Source organism: Symphalangus syndactylus, chromosome 8 (genome assembly GCF_028878055.3).
Source record: "Symphalangus syndactylus isolate Jambi chromosome 8, NHGRI_mSymSyn1-v2.1_pri, whole genome shotgun sequence".
Classification (NCBI taxonomy): Eukaryota; Metazoa; Chordata; class Mammalia; order Primates; family Hylobatidae; genus Symphalangus; species Symphalangus syndactylus.
This window is the reverse complement of record NC_072430.2, coordinates 48,138,380-48,158,002: the sequence shown is the minus strand read 5'-3', so window position 1 is coordinate 48,158,002 and position 19,623 is coordinate 48,138,380. Positions and strand designations below refer to the sequence as shown.

At 52.2% G+C, this 19,623-nt stretch overlaps 2 protein-coding genes across 22 annotated transcripts in view; both read right to left on the bottom strand.

Moving 5' to 3' along the window:
• The window catches only part of ACTN1 (actinin alpha 1), a 106,076-nt gene that overhangs the window by 11,988 nt on the left and 74,465 nt on the right, over positions 1 to 19,623 (bottom strand). For 19 of the 21 annotated variants that reach the window (XM_055289029.2, XM_055289025.2, XM_055289026.2 and 16 more), the window contains exons 7-11: positions 19,093 to 19,174; positions 16,905 to 16,990; positions 7,530 to 7,622; positions 5,924 to 6,154; positions 4,022 to 4,169 (exon numbers count right to left, since the gene is read on the bottom strand). In XM_055289029.2, coding sequence (XP_055145004.1) covers positions 4,022 to 4,169; positions 5,924 to 6,154; positions 7,530 to 7,622; positions 16,905 to 16,990; positions 19,093 to 19,174 — 640 coding nt within the window. Of the gene's footprint in view, positions 1 to 4,021; positions 4,170 to 5,923; positions 6,155 to 7,529; positions 7,623 to 15,342; positions 15,412 to 16,904; positions 16,991 to 19,092; positions 19,175 to 19,623 lie in introns of those variants that run through there. The other 2 variants (XM_055289031.2, XM_063644373.1) reach the window with 2 other exon arrangements.
• Positions 692 to 2,056, bottom strand: LOC129487744 (non-histone chromosomal protein HMG-14). The gene has a single exon (XM_055289043.2). It carries the CDS (start codon positions 1,950 to 1,952, stop codon positions 1,650 to 1,652), a length of 303 nt encoding a protein of 100 aa, XP_055145018.1. The 5' UTR covers positions 1,953 to 2,056; the 3' UTR covers positions 692 to 1,649.

The window sequence follows — 19,623 nt, the reverse complement described above, 5'->3', positions numbered from 1 at the left end:
TCCACAGGAGGAAAGCAGGAACAAGAAATGACCTCCCAGGGCCATTGTTAGACGACGCTCACCAGCTGCCTTGTGAAGTTGACAGGCACAGGATGGGGGCTGGCCCGGCCTCCCTCACTCACATACCCAACCCTCTGCTGCTGGGATGCTCAGCCCATCTCAATAAATAAGGCTGGGCTGGGAGCCAAGGTTGTGTCCCCAGGCGGCATTTCTTTCCTTCCCCCTACTCTTTCTTCTTTAAAACAGAATGGTAATATATCAAGTTTAGAAAAAAAATTACAGGTAAGCCTACTTATCCACTCCTATTCAGTCTTTCCTTATGTGGATATTCTTTGGGCATATATAAATTATGTGTTCTGCTTTTAAAATACTTAGCAGCACATTGGCCAGGCGCGGTGGCTCACGCCTGTAATCCCAGCACTTTGGGAGGCAAAGGCGGGCAGATCACAAGGTCAGGAGATGGAGACCATCCTGGCCAGCCTGGTGAAACCCCGTGTCTACTAAAAATACAAAAATTAGCTGGGCGTGGTGGCGCATGCCTGTAATCCCAGCTACTTGGGAGGCTGAGGCAGGAGAATCGCTTGAATCAGGGAGTCGGAGGTTGCAGTGAGCCACTGCACTCCAGCCTGGTGATAGAGTAAGACTCCATCTCAAAAAAAAGAAAAAAAATTAGCGGCACATTATTGGAATTTCTACCGTGGCTCCATAGTCTTCTCATGTAGATGTCTGCTGAAAGGCTGCACGCCCACTGCCCTAACCCTTCACTGCCCTACTGTGGGGCGCTGGCCCCTCAGCTTGTCCTAGTGTGGATGTCTCCATGTTCAGGATGGATTCTTTTTTTTTTTTGTATTTTCATAATTGAGATTTTATTGGTTGAGGATCAGTACACATGTTTCAATTTGTACACAATTCTTAACATACGTAACGAAATTCTAAAAAGCCATGTATTGTAATTCTTTTTTAAAGTTATTCTAGTGACTTTCCAGCTTAAAATTTGGAAGCATATTTTCCTTAAGAGGCTATCAAGTACCAGTATCTTCACATGTTGGTCAGCTGTTACATACGGCCCACCAGTTCACGACTGAATAGCACGTACACTACATATTCAAATTTGTAATCTTTCACAGCACAGTAACAAAGTTATCAGGAAAACAGGACTACCACAACCAAAGATGTTACAGAGTGCACATAGTTCTGACAGGGAGAGCCATGATCAAAGAGTGATTTTCTTTAGGAAACAATTCTACTAAAAAACAGCATGGGAATAGAAGTAATTCAAAATGTTCAAGACATTAAATGCAGGACTGACTCCATATTGCCATTTAATATGCTTTGTATTATAGGATATAAAAACTAACCCCTCATCTATGGAATGTTAAGCTGACACCCGAGACAGTCAAAGCCTCCCATAATTCAATATCCCACACTATTTTCTGGTTGTACCAAAAAAATAAACAACCCACAAATGATTTCACCTCTTAAAAAAAAGCATTTACACTTAAAAAATGGGATGAAGTGGGATTTCCTCCTCCCTGAAATGTTTCTAGAGCTACTAAAAAACTTGCATTTACAAAATAGTTGATAAAAATATTCCTCTGGATTGTACAAGAAGGGAGACAGGGACCACTGATAAGACGTGGTATATGATATTAATCCGACTTGGCTTCTTTCTTTCCTGCTTCATCAGAGGCTGGACTCTCCTCAGTTTTCGTTTCCCCGTTTTCTGCAGGTAAATCTTCTTTAGTTTCTTGGTTAGCCACTTCGGCCTGTTTTCCCTTTGCTCCCCTTTTCCCTTTTGTTTGCACTTTTTTGTCTGAAGATTTATCCTTCGCTGCTGCCTTTTTTGGCTTCGCTTCCACTTTCGCAGGAGGTTTAGCTGACAACCGTGCCGATCTCCTCTTGGGCTCTTCCTTGGCGGCTCCTTCAGCAGAGCTGACCTTCCTCTTGGACATCCTGGTGGCAGGGAGGGCACGTGCCGGGTGCCTGTGGGCCACGGCGCGCTGAGAGCCTTTGCGAAACTGGGCTGCCTGGCCACTGCCACTCCTCACGCCCAGGATGGATTCTTTAGACAGTCTCAAGAAATGGAATTCCTAGGTTAGAGTGTAGTAAAATTGGTAGGCCTGAATACATGTGGCCAAACTGCTTTCCCCAGAGGCTGTGCCAGCATGCCAGCACTTCTCATGCCCCTGCTGGTGGCTGGCAAGCCAATGAGGTCAATCTTTGCTCTGTACTTTGGCTGTGAGCTGAACCCGATAGAAGCATGTGATGAATCAGTGCAATCCCCATTGTGCCGCCTCCACTCTGCCCCGTCCACGCCTGGATAAATAACTCCATACACGCACAGTGCATGTAGGGGCAGCAACCTCTTACCATTGTGTGCAAAGCCCAGCATTTGTACTTACAAAGGGGAACTAGACCCAACCCCCCTTAGCCAGTCAAGCACACTCCCATCCTCTACACCAGGGGTCCCCACTCCCTGGGCCATAGACTAGTACCGGTCCGTGGCCTGTTAGGAACTGGGCCAAACAGCAGGAGGTGAGCCAGCAGGTGAGTGAGCATTACAACCTGAGCTCCACCTCCTGTTGAGTCAGGGGTGGCATTAGATTCTCACAGGAGCTCAAACCCTATTATGAACTGCGCATGTGAGGGATCTAGGTTGTGTGCTCCTTATGAGAATCTATCTCATCTGAAGAATCTGATCATCTGAAGTAGAACAGTCATCCTGAAAGCATCTGCCTCCTCCCCACTCCGTGGAAAAACTGTCTTCCACGAAACTGGTCCCTGGTGCCAACAAGGCTGGGGACCGCTGCCCTACACCAAGCCAAGCCACTCCCAAATGGCCTTGGGGTATGGTTCTTCCTTCTCATCTCCAACCTAAGGTCTGAGGAGTACAAAACAGGGTTGAATGGGGGAGTGTTAGGGCATTGAGCTCCGCCGGCCAATGGGTCTGTCCCAGACTCCAGCTGAAATGGCCTGAGGGGCCCCAGCAGATGGGCAGCCTGTTCCCTACCTCCGGCCCTGATCCAGCTTCTGGGGAAAATACTATCCTAGGTATGATCCTCTCTCTTCAGAGTTCACCTTAGCTGACAATAAGCAGACACCAGACACGTCCCCAAGAGCCTCAAGGTTGGAGTAACAGGGACACACATGTGCTAAGGCAAAGGCTGGTTCACTGTAATTGGAGGCCAGGAAATAGAGGAAAAAGAACTGAACAGATGAAAATCATAAGCATGCAATGTACTATAATATTTAAGCCTCACAACAACCCTATGAGGAGGCTAAATTAGGTTGAATGGGGTCCCCCATAAAACTCATGTCAACCCAGAACCTCAAGATGGAACCTTATTTGGAAATAGGGTTTTGCAGACATAATTCCTTAAGATGACATTATACGGCTGGGCACAGTGGCTCACACCTGTAATCCCAACACTTTAGGAGGCAGAAGCAGGTGGATCACCTGAGATCAGGAGTTCAAAACCAGCCTGGCCAACATGGTGAAACTAAAAATACAAAAATTAGCTGGGAATGGTGGCAGGCACCTGTAGTCCCAGCTACTAGAGAGGCTGGGGCAGGAGAATCGCTTGAACCGGGGAAGCGGAGGTTGCAGTGAGCTGAGATTCCATCATTGCACTCGATCCTGGGCAACAAGAGCACAATTCCATCTCAAAAAAACCCTCCAAAAAAAACAGAAAAACAGTGAACACTCAGCGGGTAGAGGATTTGACTGCAAAGTGAACACTCACACAGCACTGCGCTATGCAGGAACTCTCCTCAGAACTTCGTTATGTATTAACCGATTCAATTCTTACAAGCCTGTGAGGTTGGTACTATTATTATCCTCACTTTACAGATGAGGAAGCTGAGGCGACCAGAAGGCTAATGAACTTGCCTAAAGCCATGGAACTAGTAACAGACCAAATGAAACAAACAAAAAGCAAAGAATAGCGTAGTGGCTGCTGGCTGGGCTGAAGAGTAGGAAAGTGAAGCCCTGGGGGGAGGCAGGAGGCTGGGCTGGCCTCACCATCAGTCCAGGCCTCGTGGATGGAGGCCTTCTGCCGGAACTTCTCTGCCAGGTGGTCCAGTCGCTCCAGCCTCCGGATCTCGTTCAGCAACCACTCCTCATAGCCCTTCTCCACCTGCTCCAGGCAGCCCCAGGCATTGTTGATGTCCTGTGGGGATGGGAGGTACAGGGTCAGGGTCTGGCTCGGGCCTAGGCCTCAGGTCCCCTGGCCCCCTAGACCCCTGAAGGTGCCCCATGCCTTCCAGGAAGAGCCTCTTCCCTATCTCTGCCCCCTATCCACCCCAGCCAAGCTGCCCCACCCTACCTCCCATCTCCCACTGGTATTTCCTGGGCTCCCAGGAGCCGGGCCTCCTGGGCAAGACATGGGACCTGTATCTACACTGGTCACCCAGCTATGGGACTTTGAGAATAGAGCCCTGTGGGGAAAGGGCCCTAGACTCTCCCTGATTAGGACTGGTTTCCCATAGGACTCTAACCCATCACAGAGGTCACACATGTGCTAAGGCAAAGGGCCCCCCAGGTAAACAGACCAACAATGCGCAATGAGGCAAGCAGGCACTGGAGCTGCCCAGCCACCCCACGGTCCTGGATCCATTCATGGACTCAGGCCTGTGGGCAGTAACCTGGAGCCTACAGAGACCCCGGCCTGGGTGAGCCGGCCAGAATTCTGGCAGGACAGATGCTGAGTGCAAACCCACACGCCCCTTCAGACAGGGCCATGCCTCCAGTTTGTGCAACGGTGCCCAGCTGGACAGTCACTGGGGCTGCACCCTACAAGCCACCCTCCCCACCACATGTCAGCAGGCCAAGCTACATCTGTCCCCCAGAAAGGGTACTTTGTCTAATTCTCATAGAGCACCCTTAGGCTAGCAGTGGCTCTGGCCACCTAATTCAGCCTTGGAGCCCGGAAATGACTGCAATTTTCCAAACTGCATACACACTTGCAATGTATTCTCCCTCCACGACCCCCTGGGCTGCTGTCTCCCCACAGTGCTGTCTGCCTTTCACCCTCCCCTTCTAGACCTGTCATGTGCCCGTGACACTCCTATTACTTTTCCCTTAAGGACAAAAAGCTCCGTCATAGCAAATTTCTTACATTTTCTTCTGTGTGTTTCTCTGGCTTATGAAATTTTCCCCTAAGTTGTGAGGACAGGGTCAAGGGGGATGAATAACAAAAATAACCTAAAAGAAGAGTATTTGATGACATGGAAAGCTGGTCAGAATATAACGTAAGATTGGGGGTTTTCTTAAAGCAGCTTATTATGTAAAACAGGCTTTAGTTACCTGTCAGTGGACACTTGAGTACAAAAACGGGGAAAAATGTTTAATTTCAAATACATATGCTTTAGGATTCCCTCAAATATTTACATGAAAAAACCAAAAAGATTAAAATCATTTTTTTTAAAGTTGATACTGGGTAGTAAGATTTTCAGTAATTTCCATGTTCTGTATTTTGCTTGTTTGTATCTTTGAAATATACTACCCAAAAAAACCCACAAAACTATTACTTAAATAATAATATTTTTTAACTACTTAAGATTCCATGGAAGTAGAAATCAACTTTACTGCGATTCAATTATGCCCGGGTTCAGGGTGTCAAAAGCATTGTGTTCACAGGGATGATTTTTTGTGAGAGGGAGGTCTGGAGCAGATGCTCAGGGGTCTGGAAGGATAAGCCTGACTCAGAATGGTCTGGGCAGAGGGGGCTGCCCGGCATGGCCGAGTTTGGGCTTGAGCCTGGGTGGTAACTGGAAGGGGGAAGTGACTTCTGGAGCAGTGTATGTAGGTAGAAGCAAACACGCCCATCCCCACCCCCATAAAGCTGAATTTGACCACGACTAGGAGCAGCTCAGAGGTGGAGGCAGTCCAGTTTGGGGGCCCAGGCTCACCCCCAGTGCTCACCGAGACCATCCTGCCCTCGGAGGGCATGAAGGCGGGCCGGTTGCTGAGCCGCAGCTTGGTCTGCAGCGTGTTGAAGTTGATCTCCAGCTGGCACTTCTCCTGCACCTTGGGCGGCTTGTGCAGGCGCCGGTAGTCCCGGAAGTCCTCCAGCTTCTGCTGCATGGCATGCATGGTGTTCTCGGGCACCCGGTTCTCCAGCCACGGGATTGTGCGGCGGATCCACTCCAACAGCTAGGGCGGGAAGGCGGTGGGGGCAGGAGGTGAGGACGCGGGGAGGGAGTGTGCTAGGGCCAGCCTCCCTTTCCTCCCAACAGCCCTTCCCACATGGGGAAGGGGTCTCTCCTAATAGCACACTCCTTCCCAACTACCGACATTCCCAGGCCATGAAGCCAGCTTCCAGGCTGTTCCCTCTGAGAACCACAGGCTTCGTGAAGTCTGGCTGCTAGGGTACGTCGACTCACAGTCATATCACTCAACCTCCCTGCTTTGCTAAGGGAAGACCCATAGACCTGGTGTGAAGTTAGTGCAACTAAAAGGCAGGAAGGAAACCTGGGTTTTAGTACCAGGTTCTAACTGGCTGGGCCTCAGTTTCCTCATCTATACCATGGAGGGGGTTAACAGCTATTTCCAGAAGTTCTTGCCATCTGACTTCCTAGGAATCTAGAATGTGGGTCTCTGACTTAAAAGGGGAGTGGCTGGCTTCTGGGCAGAGAGCTGGCCTGGAGCACAAGCAGGCACAGCCTGGACTGTTTTCCTTGGGCCAAGGTGATGGTGGTGGAGAAGGTGGAGGGGTGCACATGACAATAGGAATACACTGAACACCTTCAGGGGGCCAGGCACATCACACACATGGACTCATCTGAATCATCACAGAAACACTATGAAGCTAAGGGCTGTGATCATCTGCATGTTGCAGAGGAGGCAACCGAGGCCCTACCAGGTCCTGTAACTTGCCAAGGTGACCTGGCTGGAATGGCAGAAATTTAAACCCAGGCGCTTGGGCTCCAGAACCTGGGTTCTTACTATGCTGGGCAGCAGATCCACCAAGAGGCTGGGCTGAGCAGCTCAAAGGGCTGAATTCTTTCAAGAAGAGGAGGCTTAACCCAAATGTAGCCAGTGGCAGAACAGGAAACCCAGCACTGTGTGATCCTGTTTCCTGAATGGTGGGGGACAGCCACCACTTTTGGTAGCTGCTATGCTAGCCTGAGCTGGCACTAATTTACCAAAAACCCTGCCCTCACCCTCTTAGAACCAAATGTGCTCCTTTTCTCACTGAAGCAAAACTCACAGACTAAGAGTACACCAGGCTGGAAAGGCTCTGACACCTCCTGGCTCAGCTCTCACTTGACAAGTGAAAAAAACAAGAAGACCCTGAGAGGCAAAGGGATATCATCTAGGCTCATGATAACTCAGGGACTGGCCTCTGCCCCCACCTCACGACTTTCTGGGAGAGCCACAGCAGAGCTCAGGCTGCCCTGGACTAGCAGGATTGGGATCAGCAACTATACCAGCCTGGGACTATGCTCCAAGGAAAGATTTGGAGGTGCACGTTCTAGGGGACTGACTCTTGCTAGAGTCAGGCCAGGTGAACCCAGGGGGTACCCACATCACTGGCCAGCTTCTCGTAGTCTTCCATAAGCTGCTCGTTCTCCTGGTTGACGGCCAACACCTTGCAGATGCGATTGGCTGCTGTCTCCGCCTGGCGACAAGACAGAGAGAGTCACAACCAGCCAGCCCCAGCAGCCGGGGCACCTGGTACACACCTGTGCTGACAAAGCCCCTCCCATCCCTGCAGCTCCCTGTGGTTGGAAGGGAATTAAGAAGGCTGTGAGATCACATTCCTCCTCTCTCCTTACCATCCTCCTTGCCAGCCCATGACCAGGTCCCATGGGTCAAGTGAGCCTGGACAGAGATCTTGATGGCTGAACTGAGCCCCTGGAGAACAGCCTGAGTTTAAGTCCCAACCTGCAGGTTGGGAAGAAACTAATCCAATGACTGATATAATCAAAATGCTCAGGTCAGGTGGAGAGGTGAGAAAATTCATGCCCATCCTGGAATTCCAAGTGGAGGCACTGGAATTGCAGGGCTTAGGACCTCTGGCTGGATTTTCCAGGATCTTGGAGATGTGGGAATTCAAATCTGGGAGTCCTGGGATAAAGTGCTGAATGAGAAATCATGGGACCTCTCGGGATCCCTGCAGAATCTCCCAAGGCTCTTGGCCCAAAGCCTGAAGCACTTTAGAGAAAACTGAGGGACATTCTACTATACTCAAGTCCAAACTTCCGGATCAACCAAGTATGGGCTCAATGCCCAGCAAGCCCAGCACAGGCCCCTCCCGGACAGCTAAGCACACATCATGCGCTGTGTGCTGGGCTAGCAGGGACCCAAGACGGCCTCAGCAGCAAAGGGAAGGAAAGGGGACTGAATGGCAATCCCAGGCAAAGACCAAGAAACCTTAGTGGGAGAGCGCCTTCTGCAGCTGTGGGGGCTACTGTACCCCTAACACCAGCAGGGACCCAGCATTCCTGAGTCCACTTCGAATAGGTGGTTTTAAAATCCAGCTGTGTTCTTGCATACATTCCAACCCTACACCAAGGGGGAAGTGAACTCAAAGCCTTTTGGGGGCCAGAGGGTAGAAAGGAAGACAGCCTGGAGGTGGGAGAAGCTGATATCTGTGAGAAGACAGACATGCATCCTGGGACCCTGGAGAAGGGTGCCCTGCAGATGAAAAATGATCCCTGGATTAACAGGTTGAAAGAGAGGACCTCACAACTGGTTGATGAACAAGACAAAACAGGTCTCAACTGCAGCAAGATGAACTGAGGCCGGTCGTAAGGAAGAGCTTCCTGAGAATGAACGTGCTTAGAATTGGAAGGAATGACTAAGATGGAAGATGGAAATGTTTTTTCCTTGAAGAACTTCTTGAATAAGACATCCGCCCACCAAATCATGTGCTTTGTGGATGACTGTGCTGGGGTGTGTGGGGCAGGGGGTAAGGGGCAGAATGAGATCATCCTAAAGGCCTTGTCAGAAACACAGTCAAGGAGGTCAAGGGAGGCACGACCTGCAGAGCAAAGTGTCAGAGTGGGTTGGGAGAACCAATAAGGAGAAGGTGGGAATGGCCAGAGGGTGATCTAAGAGTCCCCTGAGGTGGGGACTTTGAGTCCTGGGCCTCAAGAAACTGAGACAGGGAGTCACATCCTTAGGCCCTCACCCCCTGCCCCCACCTCAACCCTGTCCTGGAGATGCCATGGCTGCTTCTCACCCACAGCTCCTGACTGATCGCCATCTCTCTCGAGAACCAACAAGCACCCACCGGGAATCCCAAGAAGCAACGAAGAGGGAAATGCTTTTCCTGGAGCGTGTCTAGGAGACGTGGAGCCCCAGCAAGCAAGCGGGGCCATGGGAACCAGGCCGGCAGCCTCATGGGGCTGACTGGGGAGCAACATGCCGGAAGCCCCAGACTACTTCCCTTCAAGGGGAAGGAGTCAGGGGCAGGGGGCTGTGGAGAGACCCGCGTGTCCTCCTCCAGGCTGATGTTTTTGTGAGGATGTGCCACCCTGGCAGACTAGGCCAGAGATGTGCCACTCAAACAGCTGAAACTCCTTGGCAGCTACTCATCACTGGCACGAAGCAGCTGCGGCTGTGATTTTCATGGATAAAGCCACCTTCACCTTGTTACTCTCCTGATCCATCGGCTCCATGGTCATAAAATCTGATGTGTGCCAATTCATCAAACTGGCAGACTACGGTCTGCATTCGTGGGATTTTACATGTGTCCTGTGGGACCTCAAGAGCCTCGCCCATCCCCAAGAGCCTGCTGGCTACTCCAGAGTCAGGGTCAAAAGGGCTCCCTTCTGGATGAAGTCTGGGGGAGATTCCGGGTGGGCCTCCTGGGGACTTTCCACAAAGATCCAACCACGTTCCCAAGCCTGAGTCTCAGCCGCCTGCTCCCAGGCTGGCCTCTCCAGAAGGAGACCGACTGAGAATACCATCCATTATAACCAGTGAACCAGCCTTCAGAAATAACACACAAGGACCACGGGAGACACGAGAGCGCTTTCTGTAAGGCAGGCCAGCTTGCAAACTCCACCAGGGTTCCCTTGAGGGACAGCCCAGCTCCTACATTACCTTCAGGAAGCAGGTTCCCTAAGTCCAGATTTGATTTTTCTAAAAAAACCACGGCAGAATCCTCAGAACCTCATCCTCTCCCTTCCTCTCGCAGCCTGCCTCCCCCGACAGGCAGGATGCGCCACAGAGAAGCCCACTGGGTGGTGAGTTGGACCTGCTTCCAGTGTTCCCTTGATGAAAGCGGCTTCATCACCCACCAGCCTCAGCCTGATAAGTAAGATGAGGTCAGCTGGGAAGACCAGGCCTAGTAAGGCCCACGGGACATGATCCCCGGAGCAGAAGGAAAGGCTGTTAGGGGTGACAGGCCTTCCCCATCACCGCAAATTCCTGGTTTTCTAGCTTTTTCCTCTCACAGCTACAAGAACCCCATGAACTCTGAGGGATCTAGGAGAGAGGCACCCAGAACCACCAAGTACATAAAGAATCTCAAATACAACACTTTAGTCCAGAAGTTCAAAGGAGAGATGTGTTCTAGGGGAGGAAATATTCCTTCCCTGAGAACCTCAGGAACTGAAGCAGCTTCAGAAGCAACTTCAGAAGAGAACCCCAGGAGAGCCCTGGCTTCAGGCTATTCCTGAAGAGGAGATGGGCCGCACTGGCCCCAGCAAGAAGAACCAGGTGCCCTGACATGAGATAATGTAACAGATGCACAGATAATTGATGGCTTCATGAGATAATGTAACAGATGTAACAGATAATTGATGGCTTCAGAAAATATTCTCTGGAAATGAGCAAAATGTTGCTTCCAAGTGCCAAAGGAGAAGACTACTAGAAATCTGTTTCCTTTCCTTTAGTTTGTATTTTCATGGTTGTTTTGGGTTTTTTTGTTTTTTTTTGAGACAGAATCTTGCTCTGTCACCCAGGCTGGAGTGCGATGGCACAATCTCAGCTCACTGCAACCAAGGTTCAAGCCATCCTCCTGCCTCAGCCCCCCGAGTAGCCGGGATTACAGGTGTGCGCGCCACTATGTCTGGCTAATTTCTGTATTTTCAGTAGAGATGGGGTTTCACGGTGTTGGCCAAGCTGGTCTCAAATTCCTGACCTCAGGTGATCCACCAGCCTCAACTCCCAAAGTGCTGGGATTACAGGTCTGAGCCTCTGCGCCCAACCGGAATTTTCATGTTTTTTTATGACCTGCTTTAAGCTGCACTATTATACAATACACTTTGTTGTACATTCGAGAGTTATTTTTAAAAAGATACAAAAACTATTATTATCCCTGGAGTACTTAGCTATCCCAAGCCAAACTGCTACCCTAATAATCAGCATCCAATTGCCGGATACAGGCACAGTCTAGAGAGGAACTGTCCTCAAGGTGACACCAAAACGTGGCCAGATGATGTGCTGTGGCTCCGCCACCCACAACCCACAGATTCACATGAATGCCACGAGGATCTCATCTATGTCATCTTTAGCCAGAACGTTCCCAAATCTAGCTAGACCTGCTTTTTTCTTCTTCCCACAGCTGTCCACTGCCCGGTCTTTCCCTCTGTCCTGAGTCAGCCACCAAGCCCAGGGTTCCTGCTAAGAGAGCCCCAGATCAGCAGGGATCTCAGACCAGGCATCCGAGCTTCCTCATAGTGAATGGGCCAGGGTGAGTGACCAGGCAGAGGGAAACTGGCCCCTTTCCTCAGGCAGCCCACACCTTGCCAGCTTCCTCTCCTACCGCAGGCTCTGCCTGCATACTCCGAAGCTTCTTGCACAAGCTGTGGTCACCTCCCTCCACAACACTGTCTGCCCCTTCCCAAGGCCTTGCTAAGCCTTACCCCCACAGACCTCATGTTCAAGTTTCTGCTGCTCAAGAAAACCTTGGTGGCCGGCAGTCCTGTGACTGCACCTGCCCTGCTCAGATCTGGGGCAGAGCAGGGCACAGGTCAGACCGCAGCCACTGCCGGCTCCTTTTTTTAGGGTTTTCCCAGATGGCTCATGAATTTCTCTCAGATCCAGTCCAAGCCTTCAAGTGTTCTTTCTCAGAAACAGCAGACCATGAACTCTAAAACACGAGCTACATAAACAAAACTGTAATACTCTCCACCCATTCTAAGTCCCTGTAAGGGAAGAGGAGGGGAGAGGGAAGCAGAGAAAGAATTAGAACCAAAACCCACCTTTCAAACAGCAGTTGGTCCTCATCTAATGAGGGAAATCAGTACACAGACTTATACAGCACATGCTTGTACAGGCACACGAGCTGTGCACCACACGTGCACACACACATTAGGCGCTGTTGCCTTTTCATTCCACCGTACAAGGTTGGGCGACAGAAAGACAGTGGAGAAGATGGAAGGCACTGGGCACGGGTTTTGGAAGATTTTCCTCATCGGTGCCAGCCCGGAGACAGACAAGACAGGAGTGTGTGAGTCAGCAAGAGTCCTTCTCCTCCATCAGCCCCACCACACAAGGTGAGGTAGGGTTCCCCTCCCCTGCCTGCTCAGCTCAAAGCAGTCGCCTTAGACACGGTGGGGGCAACTCTGGGTCAGACCCCTGACCAGGACATGAGAGGATGACCACCACCACCACCAACCCAGCTGTGACCTTGCCCTCAGGTGTGGACAAAAGCAGCGTGGAATGGTTGCAACAGGGATGAGTGAAAGGGAGGGGGGCATGGGGAGGTGGCATGAGATTAGGGAGGGGGAGCAGGCTGTCACCCACACGCCACCCACACCCCACACACTCCTCACACACACCACACCCACAGCACTCCCCTTCACTCCACACACACTCACACCACACACACCCTACACCTCACACCCACAGCACACCACACCCCTCCACACCCACAGCACACCTCACACCCACAGCACACCACACCCCTCCACACCACACACATACACCTCACACCCACAGCACACCACACCCCTCCACACCCACAGCACACCTCACACCCACAGCACACCACACCCCTCCACACCCACACCACACCCACAGCACACCACACCCCTCCACACCACACACATACACCTCACACCCACAGCACACCACACCCCTCCACACCCACAGCACACCTCACACCCACAGCACATCACACCCCTCCACACCCACAGCACACCTCACACCCACAGCACATCACACCCCTCCACACCACACACATACACCTCACACCCACAGCACACCACACCCCTCCACACCACACACATACACCTCACACCCACAGCACATCACACCCCTCCACACCACACACATACACCTCACACCCACAGCACACCACACACACACCGCACCTCACACCCACAGCACACCACACCCCTCCACACCACACACATACACCTCACACCCACAGCACACCACACCCCTCCACACCACACACATACACCTCACACCCACAGCACACCACACCCCTCCACACCCACAGCACACCTCACACCCACAGCACATCACACCCCTCCACACCCACAGCACACCTCACACCCACAGCACATCACACCCCTCCACACCACACACATACACCTCACACCCACAGCACACCACACACACACCGCACCTCACACCCACAGCACACCACACCCCTCCACACCACACACACACACCTCACACCCACAGCACACCACACACACACCACACCTCACACCCACAGCACACCACACCCCTCCACACCACACCCACAGCACTCCCCTTCACTCCACACACACACACCAAACATGCCACACCTCACACCACACACACACCTCGCACCGACAGCACACCACACACATACCACACACATACCTCACACCACACACACACCTCACACCCTACACCTCACACCCACAGCACACCACACCCCTCACACCTACACACCACACACACCACAGTCCCCACACCCTATACACCCCTCACACACACACACCTCACACACTACACCCTTCCACACATTCCCCACACCCCCCAGACACACACCTTACACACCACACTCCACACCCCCCATACACACCTCACACCCACTACATCCATACCATACACACACACCTCACACATCCATACCATACACACACACCCCATATCTCACCCACCACATCCCCCACACCACACATACCTCAAACCACACACTCCTCAGAACCCCCCATACCCATACACACCACACACACCCACTTCATACCCACTACACCCACAGGCATCTCACACTGCCTTCCAAGCTTTGTCACCAGCCAGGACACAGAGAAGGCTTCAGAGACAGGGAAGGCCAGCATGAATGGGCATGAAGCCCAGGACAGACCCCTGAAGGAGAAAGGGAGAGACTGGAAGAGGAGGAAGGAGCTTTGGGAACAGGGGAAAAGCCCATAGCAGAGAGCTCAGCCTGGTCATGGACACGGGCAGGTGCACACCTGTGGCTATTGGGCCAGGAGGCCAACCAAGGCAAGGGAGAGAAGCTGCTCATACCCTGGCCGCGAGGGGCCAAGGGAGGTGCACAGGAACAGCAGCAGGAGAGGTGGGAAGGACAAAGAGGAAGCAGAAGGAAGGCCAGAGGAGGGGCTGAGAGGGGCTGGGCAGGCTGGGGGGACACCTATGAGAAAGAGCCTCCAGACAGGGCTGCTGTCCTGTCTCTGGCCCACACCAGTGAGCCCTGGAAGGAAGTTCCAGAGGGTCTTGGGCGCCCAACCAGGCAGGGAACAGGGCTGCTGCCAGCCCATATGGTGTCTCTGGATCATTTTTTACCTCTTCCCCAAGGGCACTTCTACTGGGAAAATGTCCTACTGATTTTGTTAGAAGACATTTTCATCACCATCTGCAGGGTCACTTCAGTAATCAATATTCAAATCTCCATCATCCACTGCACACACATGGCACTGTGGGTAGTCTGCAACCTGCACAACTGTCCATGGCAGCCTGGTGGAGAAGCATCAGGCAGGGCTCTCGTCTGGACTCCCTGGAGAAGGCAGGAAGACCTCTCCCTGCTCTGGCTGCTGGCTAAATTTACGAGGATGGCCTTGCTCAAGCAGGAAGGAGGGAGAGAGAGAGGGAAGAGGTCCTGGATGTTTAAGGAAATAGAAAGCACTGCGAAGAGCCGTGCTGCCTGGGATAAGGGCTTTTGATGCGGGGTGCAGGGGAGAAGCTGAGACCACAAACTTCTCTCTCGCTTGTGGTATCCGCTATGCCCAGGGCATAGGGACAGAGACACAGGAGGTCATTCAGAGGCTGGGGTTCTCTGGCATCTTCAAGTGTCCTGGCCAAAGTTCAGAGTCCTGTCCCCCTGCAGGAGAAGGAGGGGCTTCTCTAGTCCCTCCTTCCATCCCAGGGCCTGCTGCTGGAGTGTCCAGGGAGGACGGAAGAGATGGGCAAGAGGGGAGAGTGGAGGAGGCCGAGGGAGAGCTCACCTTCTGCGCACCCGAGAAGGCGTGGCCGTGACATGAAACATTAGGTCACACGGCCTTCCCATCCGGCCTTAGCGTGCCTACACATCTGCACAGAGAAGGAGAAGAGGTTGAGAGGAGAAAGTAGGCAGCAGCAGCAGCACAGAATAAACCCAAACAGCCATGGTGGATGGAAAGAGGACACAAGACAGACCGACAGACAGAAAAGGAGAGAATGAGCAGAAAGAGAAAAAAATGAGACAGCAGGGGAGGGAGTGGGTGGGAGGTGAGCAGAGTCTGAGGCAGGGACGGCACAGGAGAGGTGGGAGAGGGCAGGGGCTCCCATCATGCATTTTTTTGTTTTGTGTTTTTTTGTTTTGTTTTGTTTTGTTTTGTTTTTTTGAGACAGAGTCTCTGTCACCCAGGCTGGAGTGCAGTGGCACAATCTTGGCTCATTGCAACCTCCGCCCTTCAGGTTCAAGCAATTCTCCGGCCTCAGCCTCCTGAGTAGCTGGGATTACAGGTGCGCGCCACCACACCTGGCTAATTTTTGTATTTTGAGACTGGGTTTCACCTTGTTGGCCAGGCTGGCCTCAAGTGATCCACCTTGCCTCGGCCTCCCAAAGTGCTGGGATTACAGGCGTGAGCCACCGCGCCTGGCCTCATCATGCATTTTAAGACGGTCACTCAGATGCCATGTGGAGGGTGGGAGATCGGCATGAGACGTGAAGGTTCTGTGGTCACGGTGATGTTGTGTTTCTTCTGGGGTCCTGCTACCAGGGAGGTCTGGGGAGGGGTATATGCTGCCTAAGCCTGGTGATGAAAATGTTCAAATCTTCCATGTCCGCAGCATGAACAGTGCCCTTTAGTCGTGGTACCCCTGTGTGGTGCAGAACCTGCACACTGAACTTCAACCTCAGGCCTCCTGGAGCAAAACTGGGCCAGGACACTTGAAGGGGCTCACAGCTGCCCACTCCCTCTCCCTTCCTCCCAGAGGTTCTGCTTATGTCTGAGAACAGAGTGCAGCATGGCCGCATGGGAGTCCCAGGCAGGATACAGGAGAAGGCACTAGAGCCCAAAGGGGCTGAGGACAGATCTGCTAAGTCATGCCCATGAGCAGGACAAAGGTGGGGCTTTATGATGCCTTTGCCAAGTGGCTAAGTGAAGACTGGAGGTGTCTCCCAGCATTGCCCTTCTAAGGGAACTCCAGCTGCTCTGTCGAGCCAGTGGCTTCAAGAGACGTGGGCATGGAAGGGCTGCTCCTGTTCACCTTCCAGTAGCCTTCCAGAACCACCCCGGCTGCCTCATGCACACAGCCCTTCCTGCTTAAGCCAGTCATCTGGGTCCCAGAAAGTGAGCTGCTGCCCAATTTTCTTGTTAACAGTAGAAGATGAGAGAGAGAGGTGTGGGGTGGGACAGGAGCCAGGTAAGAACAACACGCCACTTCAGAACCAGGGGTTGCCTCTGTCTGAGAGCAGACCATCCAGATACCTGTCACCAGGAGAGGTGGAGGCGGGCAGGAGGACATGGTTTGGGGTCTAGCAGGAGGTGTGCTGGGCATGGAAGGAGCAGGGGGCCCCGGGTACCTTCTGGGCTCCAGAGAAGGCGTGGTAGAAGCTAGACACGTAAGTCATGATGGCTTTCTCATCCGGTCGGGCAGTTCCAACGATGTCTGTCAAGAAAAATCTGGAGTTAAAGCCAGCTGGTTCCAAGAACACCATACACCCCCGATATGATGCAGAAAGAAGCTCACAGCACCACCAAGTCTTCTTGCCAAAATGTGGAGCCTGAATCTAACCAGCCTCTGGCATCAACTTGCGCTTATGGGAATGTAAGTAGAGGAACACGTGAAGTGAGGCCCCAAAGGAGGCGGACAAACCCAGGATAAGGAACTTGCTACAGGACAGCAGCCCTGTTTCTGCAGCAAGTTCAATGGCAGGAATAAAAGGGGTCAAAGGGAGGAGAGAAGTACTAGAGATGGGAAAAGCTGTCAGAAACACAACCGAATGCCAGTATGGACCTTGTCTGGATTCTGATTAAAACAAACCAACCCTCAAAGAAATGTCATAGATAATTAGGGAAATTTCATTATGAACTGGGTATCAAATGGAATTATCAATTTGCTAAATGTGAAAACTTTATCATTGCCTAAGAAAATAACTCTATTTTTAAGGCATGTATTCAGAAGTATGCAGTGGTAAAATGATGTGATATCTCAGAATTGCTTTAAGATACTTCAACAAAGAAAACGAGAAAAACGCAAAGTGTGGCAAGACCTCAGTAGCCATTCTATCTGGATGATGGAAATAGGAAAGGTCATCATGCTATTCTTTCTGCTTTTGCCTGGGTTTTTATGTGTTTGAAAATTTTCCTCATGACATTCTGAAATTTTAAAAGCTGCTGGTGGCTTTGGGAGACCAAGGCAGGTGGATCACTTGAGGCCAGGAGTTCGAGACCAGCCTTGCCAACTTGGTGAAACCCCATCTCTACTAAAAATATAAACATTAGCCGGTGGCAGGTGCCTGTAATCCCAGCTACTCGGGAGGCTGAGGCAGGAGAATCGCTTGAACCCAGGAGGCAGAGGTTGCAGTGAGCTGAGATTGCACCACAGCACTCCAGCCTGCATGACACGTGGAGACCCCATCTCAAAAAAAAAAAAAAAAAAAAGCCACTGGTGGGGCAGAGGGGCAGGGTGCAGTCTGGACCCCACCATGGTCTTTTCCTGTCTCCATAACCCCTTTCTAGCCCCTCAGCACTGAGCAGTTGGGGCCAAGGAGAGCACACAGGGAAGTGGCCATGGTGAGTCAGGCTCCTCCCAAGGGGCAAGTGCAGAGGTGGGACAAGAAGACCCAGCCTGACCCCAGCCTGGAGCTGCCAGCCCTGGCTTCATGAGCCCACAGACCCCTATGCTCCCAGATGCTTCCCTTCCCCCACAGCCCCTGCTCACCCCATCCGAGATGCTCTACACGAGGAGAGGGGCAACGGCAGGGTCAGCAGCCAGGAAGAGCTGGGTTTCCAGCTCCAGGCCCAATCTTTGGTAAGGATGTTCTAGTGTCAAACCCTGAACCTGTCCCCATCCAGGCATCCTGGCTAGCAGCATCTGGGACACCAAGGCCTTGGTGAGGAACAGAAAAGTCAACACTCAACTTGGGCCCCCTCCTTCCTTCCCTACCCAACATGGAGCCACTGCCTCTGGCTGGGATCTGCCCAGCAAGGTCAGAACTGGACACTTCCACCACTGAGAAAGTCCGAGCCATAGTTCTCTAGCACCCTCCTCAGAAGATGCTAGAAGGAAGCCAGGGTTACAGATGAGAGCAAACACCATGCCCAGCCAGCCCCAGTCAGAGCTGGGGCATAGAGGAGATGCTAAGCTCAGCTGTCCAGAGACCACCCAGGGCTCAGAGGGTTAGGACAGTGCACCTCTCAGCAAGGGAAACTTCCCGTCCCAAACTGTGTCGGACAACAAGGGCACATTTCCCCACACCCCAGCACTCGCTATCCTGACTCCAAGGCAAAGACAAGAACCATCCTCAGGCAATCGATGCAAGAACAGCCCCTAAGCCCTTTGCAGAATCAACTAACACCTCTCTCTCCAAAGCTCAGGGAACGATGGAAGAATCCCCAAAAGGCTGTGATCCCCATGCTCCTCAAATGCAGTCCCAGAAGACCAGGCCTCCTCCCGTCCAGCCCCGGACTGCTGGGGTCCACCCCTTCTTAACCACTGAGTGGCAGGTGGGGGATGGGGAAGAGACACAGAAGGAAAGCGCCTTTCACCTTCGGCATCCAGCATCTTGGGGATGTCCAGGTACTTCTCTGCCACGTCAAAAGCCGTATTCAGATTTGTGAGTGGATCATCCTAGAGGGAGAAAAAGAGGAAGGGATGATAAAGTGAGAGCCACAACAAGTCACTGACTACTCCCAATTGGGTGGCCACCCAAACTGGGGAGCAGAGCGACTTTCTCCCAGCCCCAGCTCAATCCTCAGGGGACAGCTCCAGATGCGGAAGGCTGGTCTCACCACTGAGGCTCACTGGTTGGAGGTTTAAAGCATTCTCTTTCCCCCTTCAAGCTTCAGATTGTCAGGGAAATGGGGCGAAGTGGTCTGCAGCCTGAGTCCGGGGTAGGAAGGAGTTCCTAAGAAATGCATGCTACAGGCAGGGCACTGGCCTAGTCACCATCCATCCTGGCTTGTGGTTTCAGCTCTGCCTCCCACCAGTGGCACTTGTGGGTAGGTAACCTGACCTCAGCTTCTCCATCCATAACTCAAGAGTTGGAGTAGGGAGCTTTAAACTCCAGACTAGTCAAG

Excerpts from the sequence above, each read along its gene's own strand:
- LOC129487744 (XM_055289043.2), bottom strand. The coding sequence starts at position 1,952 with ATGTCCAAGAGGAAGGTCAGCTCTGCTGAAGGAGCCGCCAAGGAAGAG.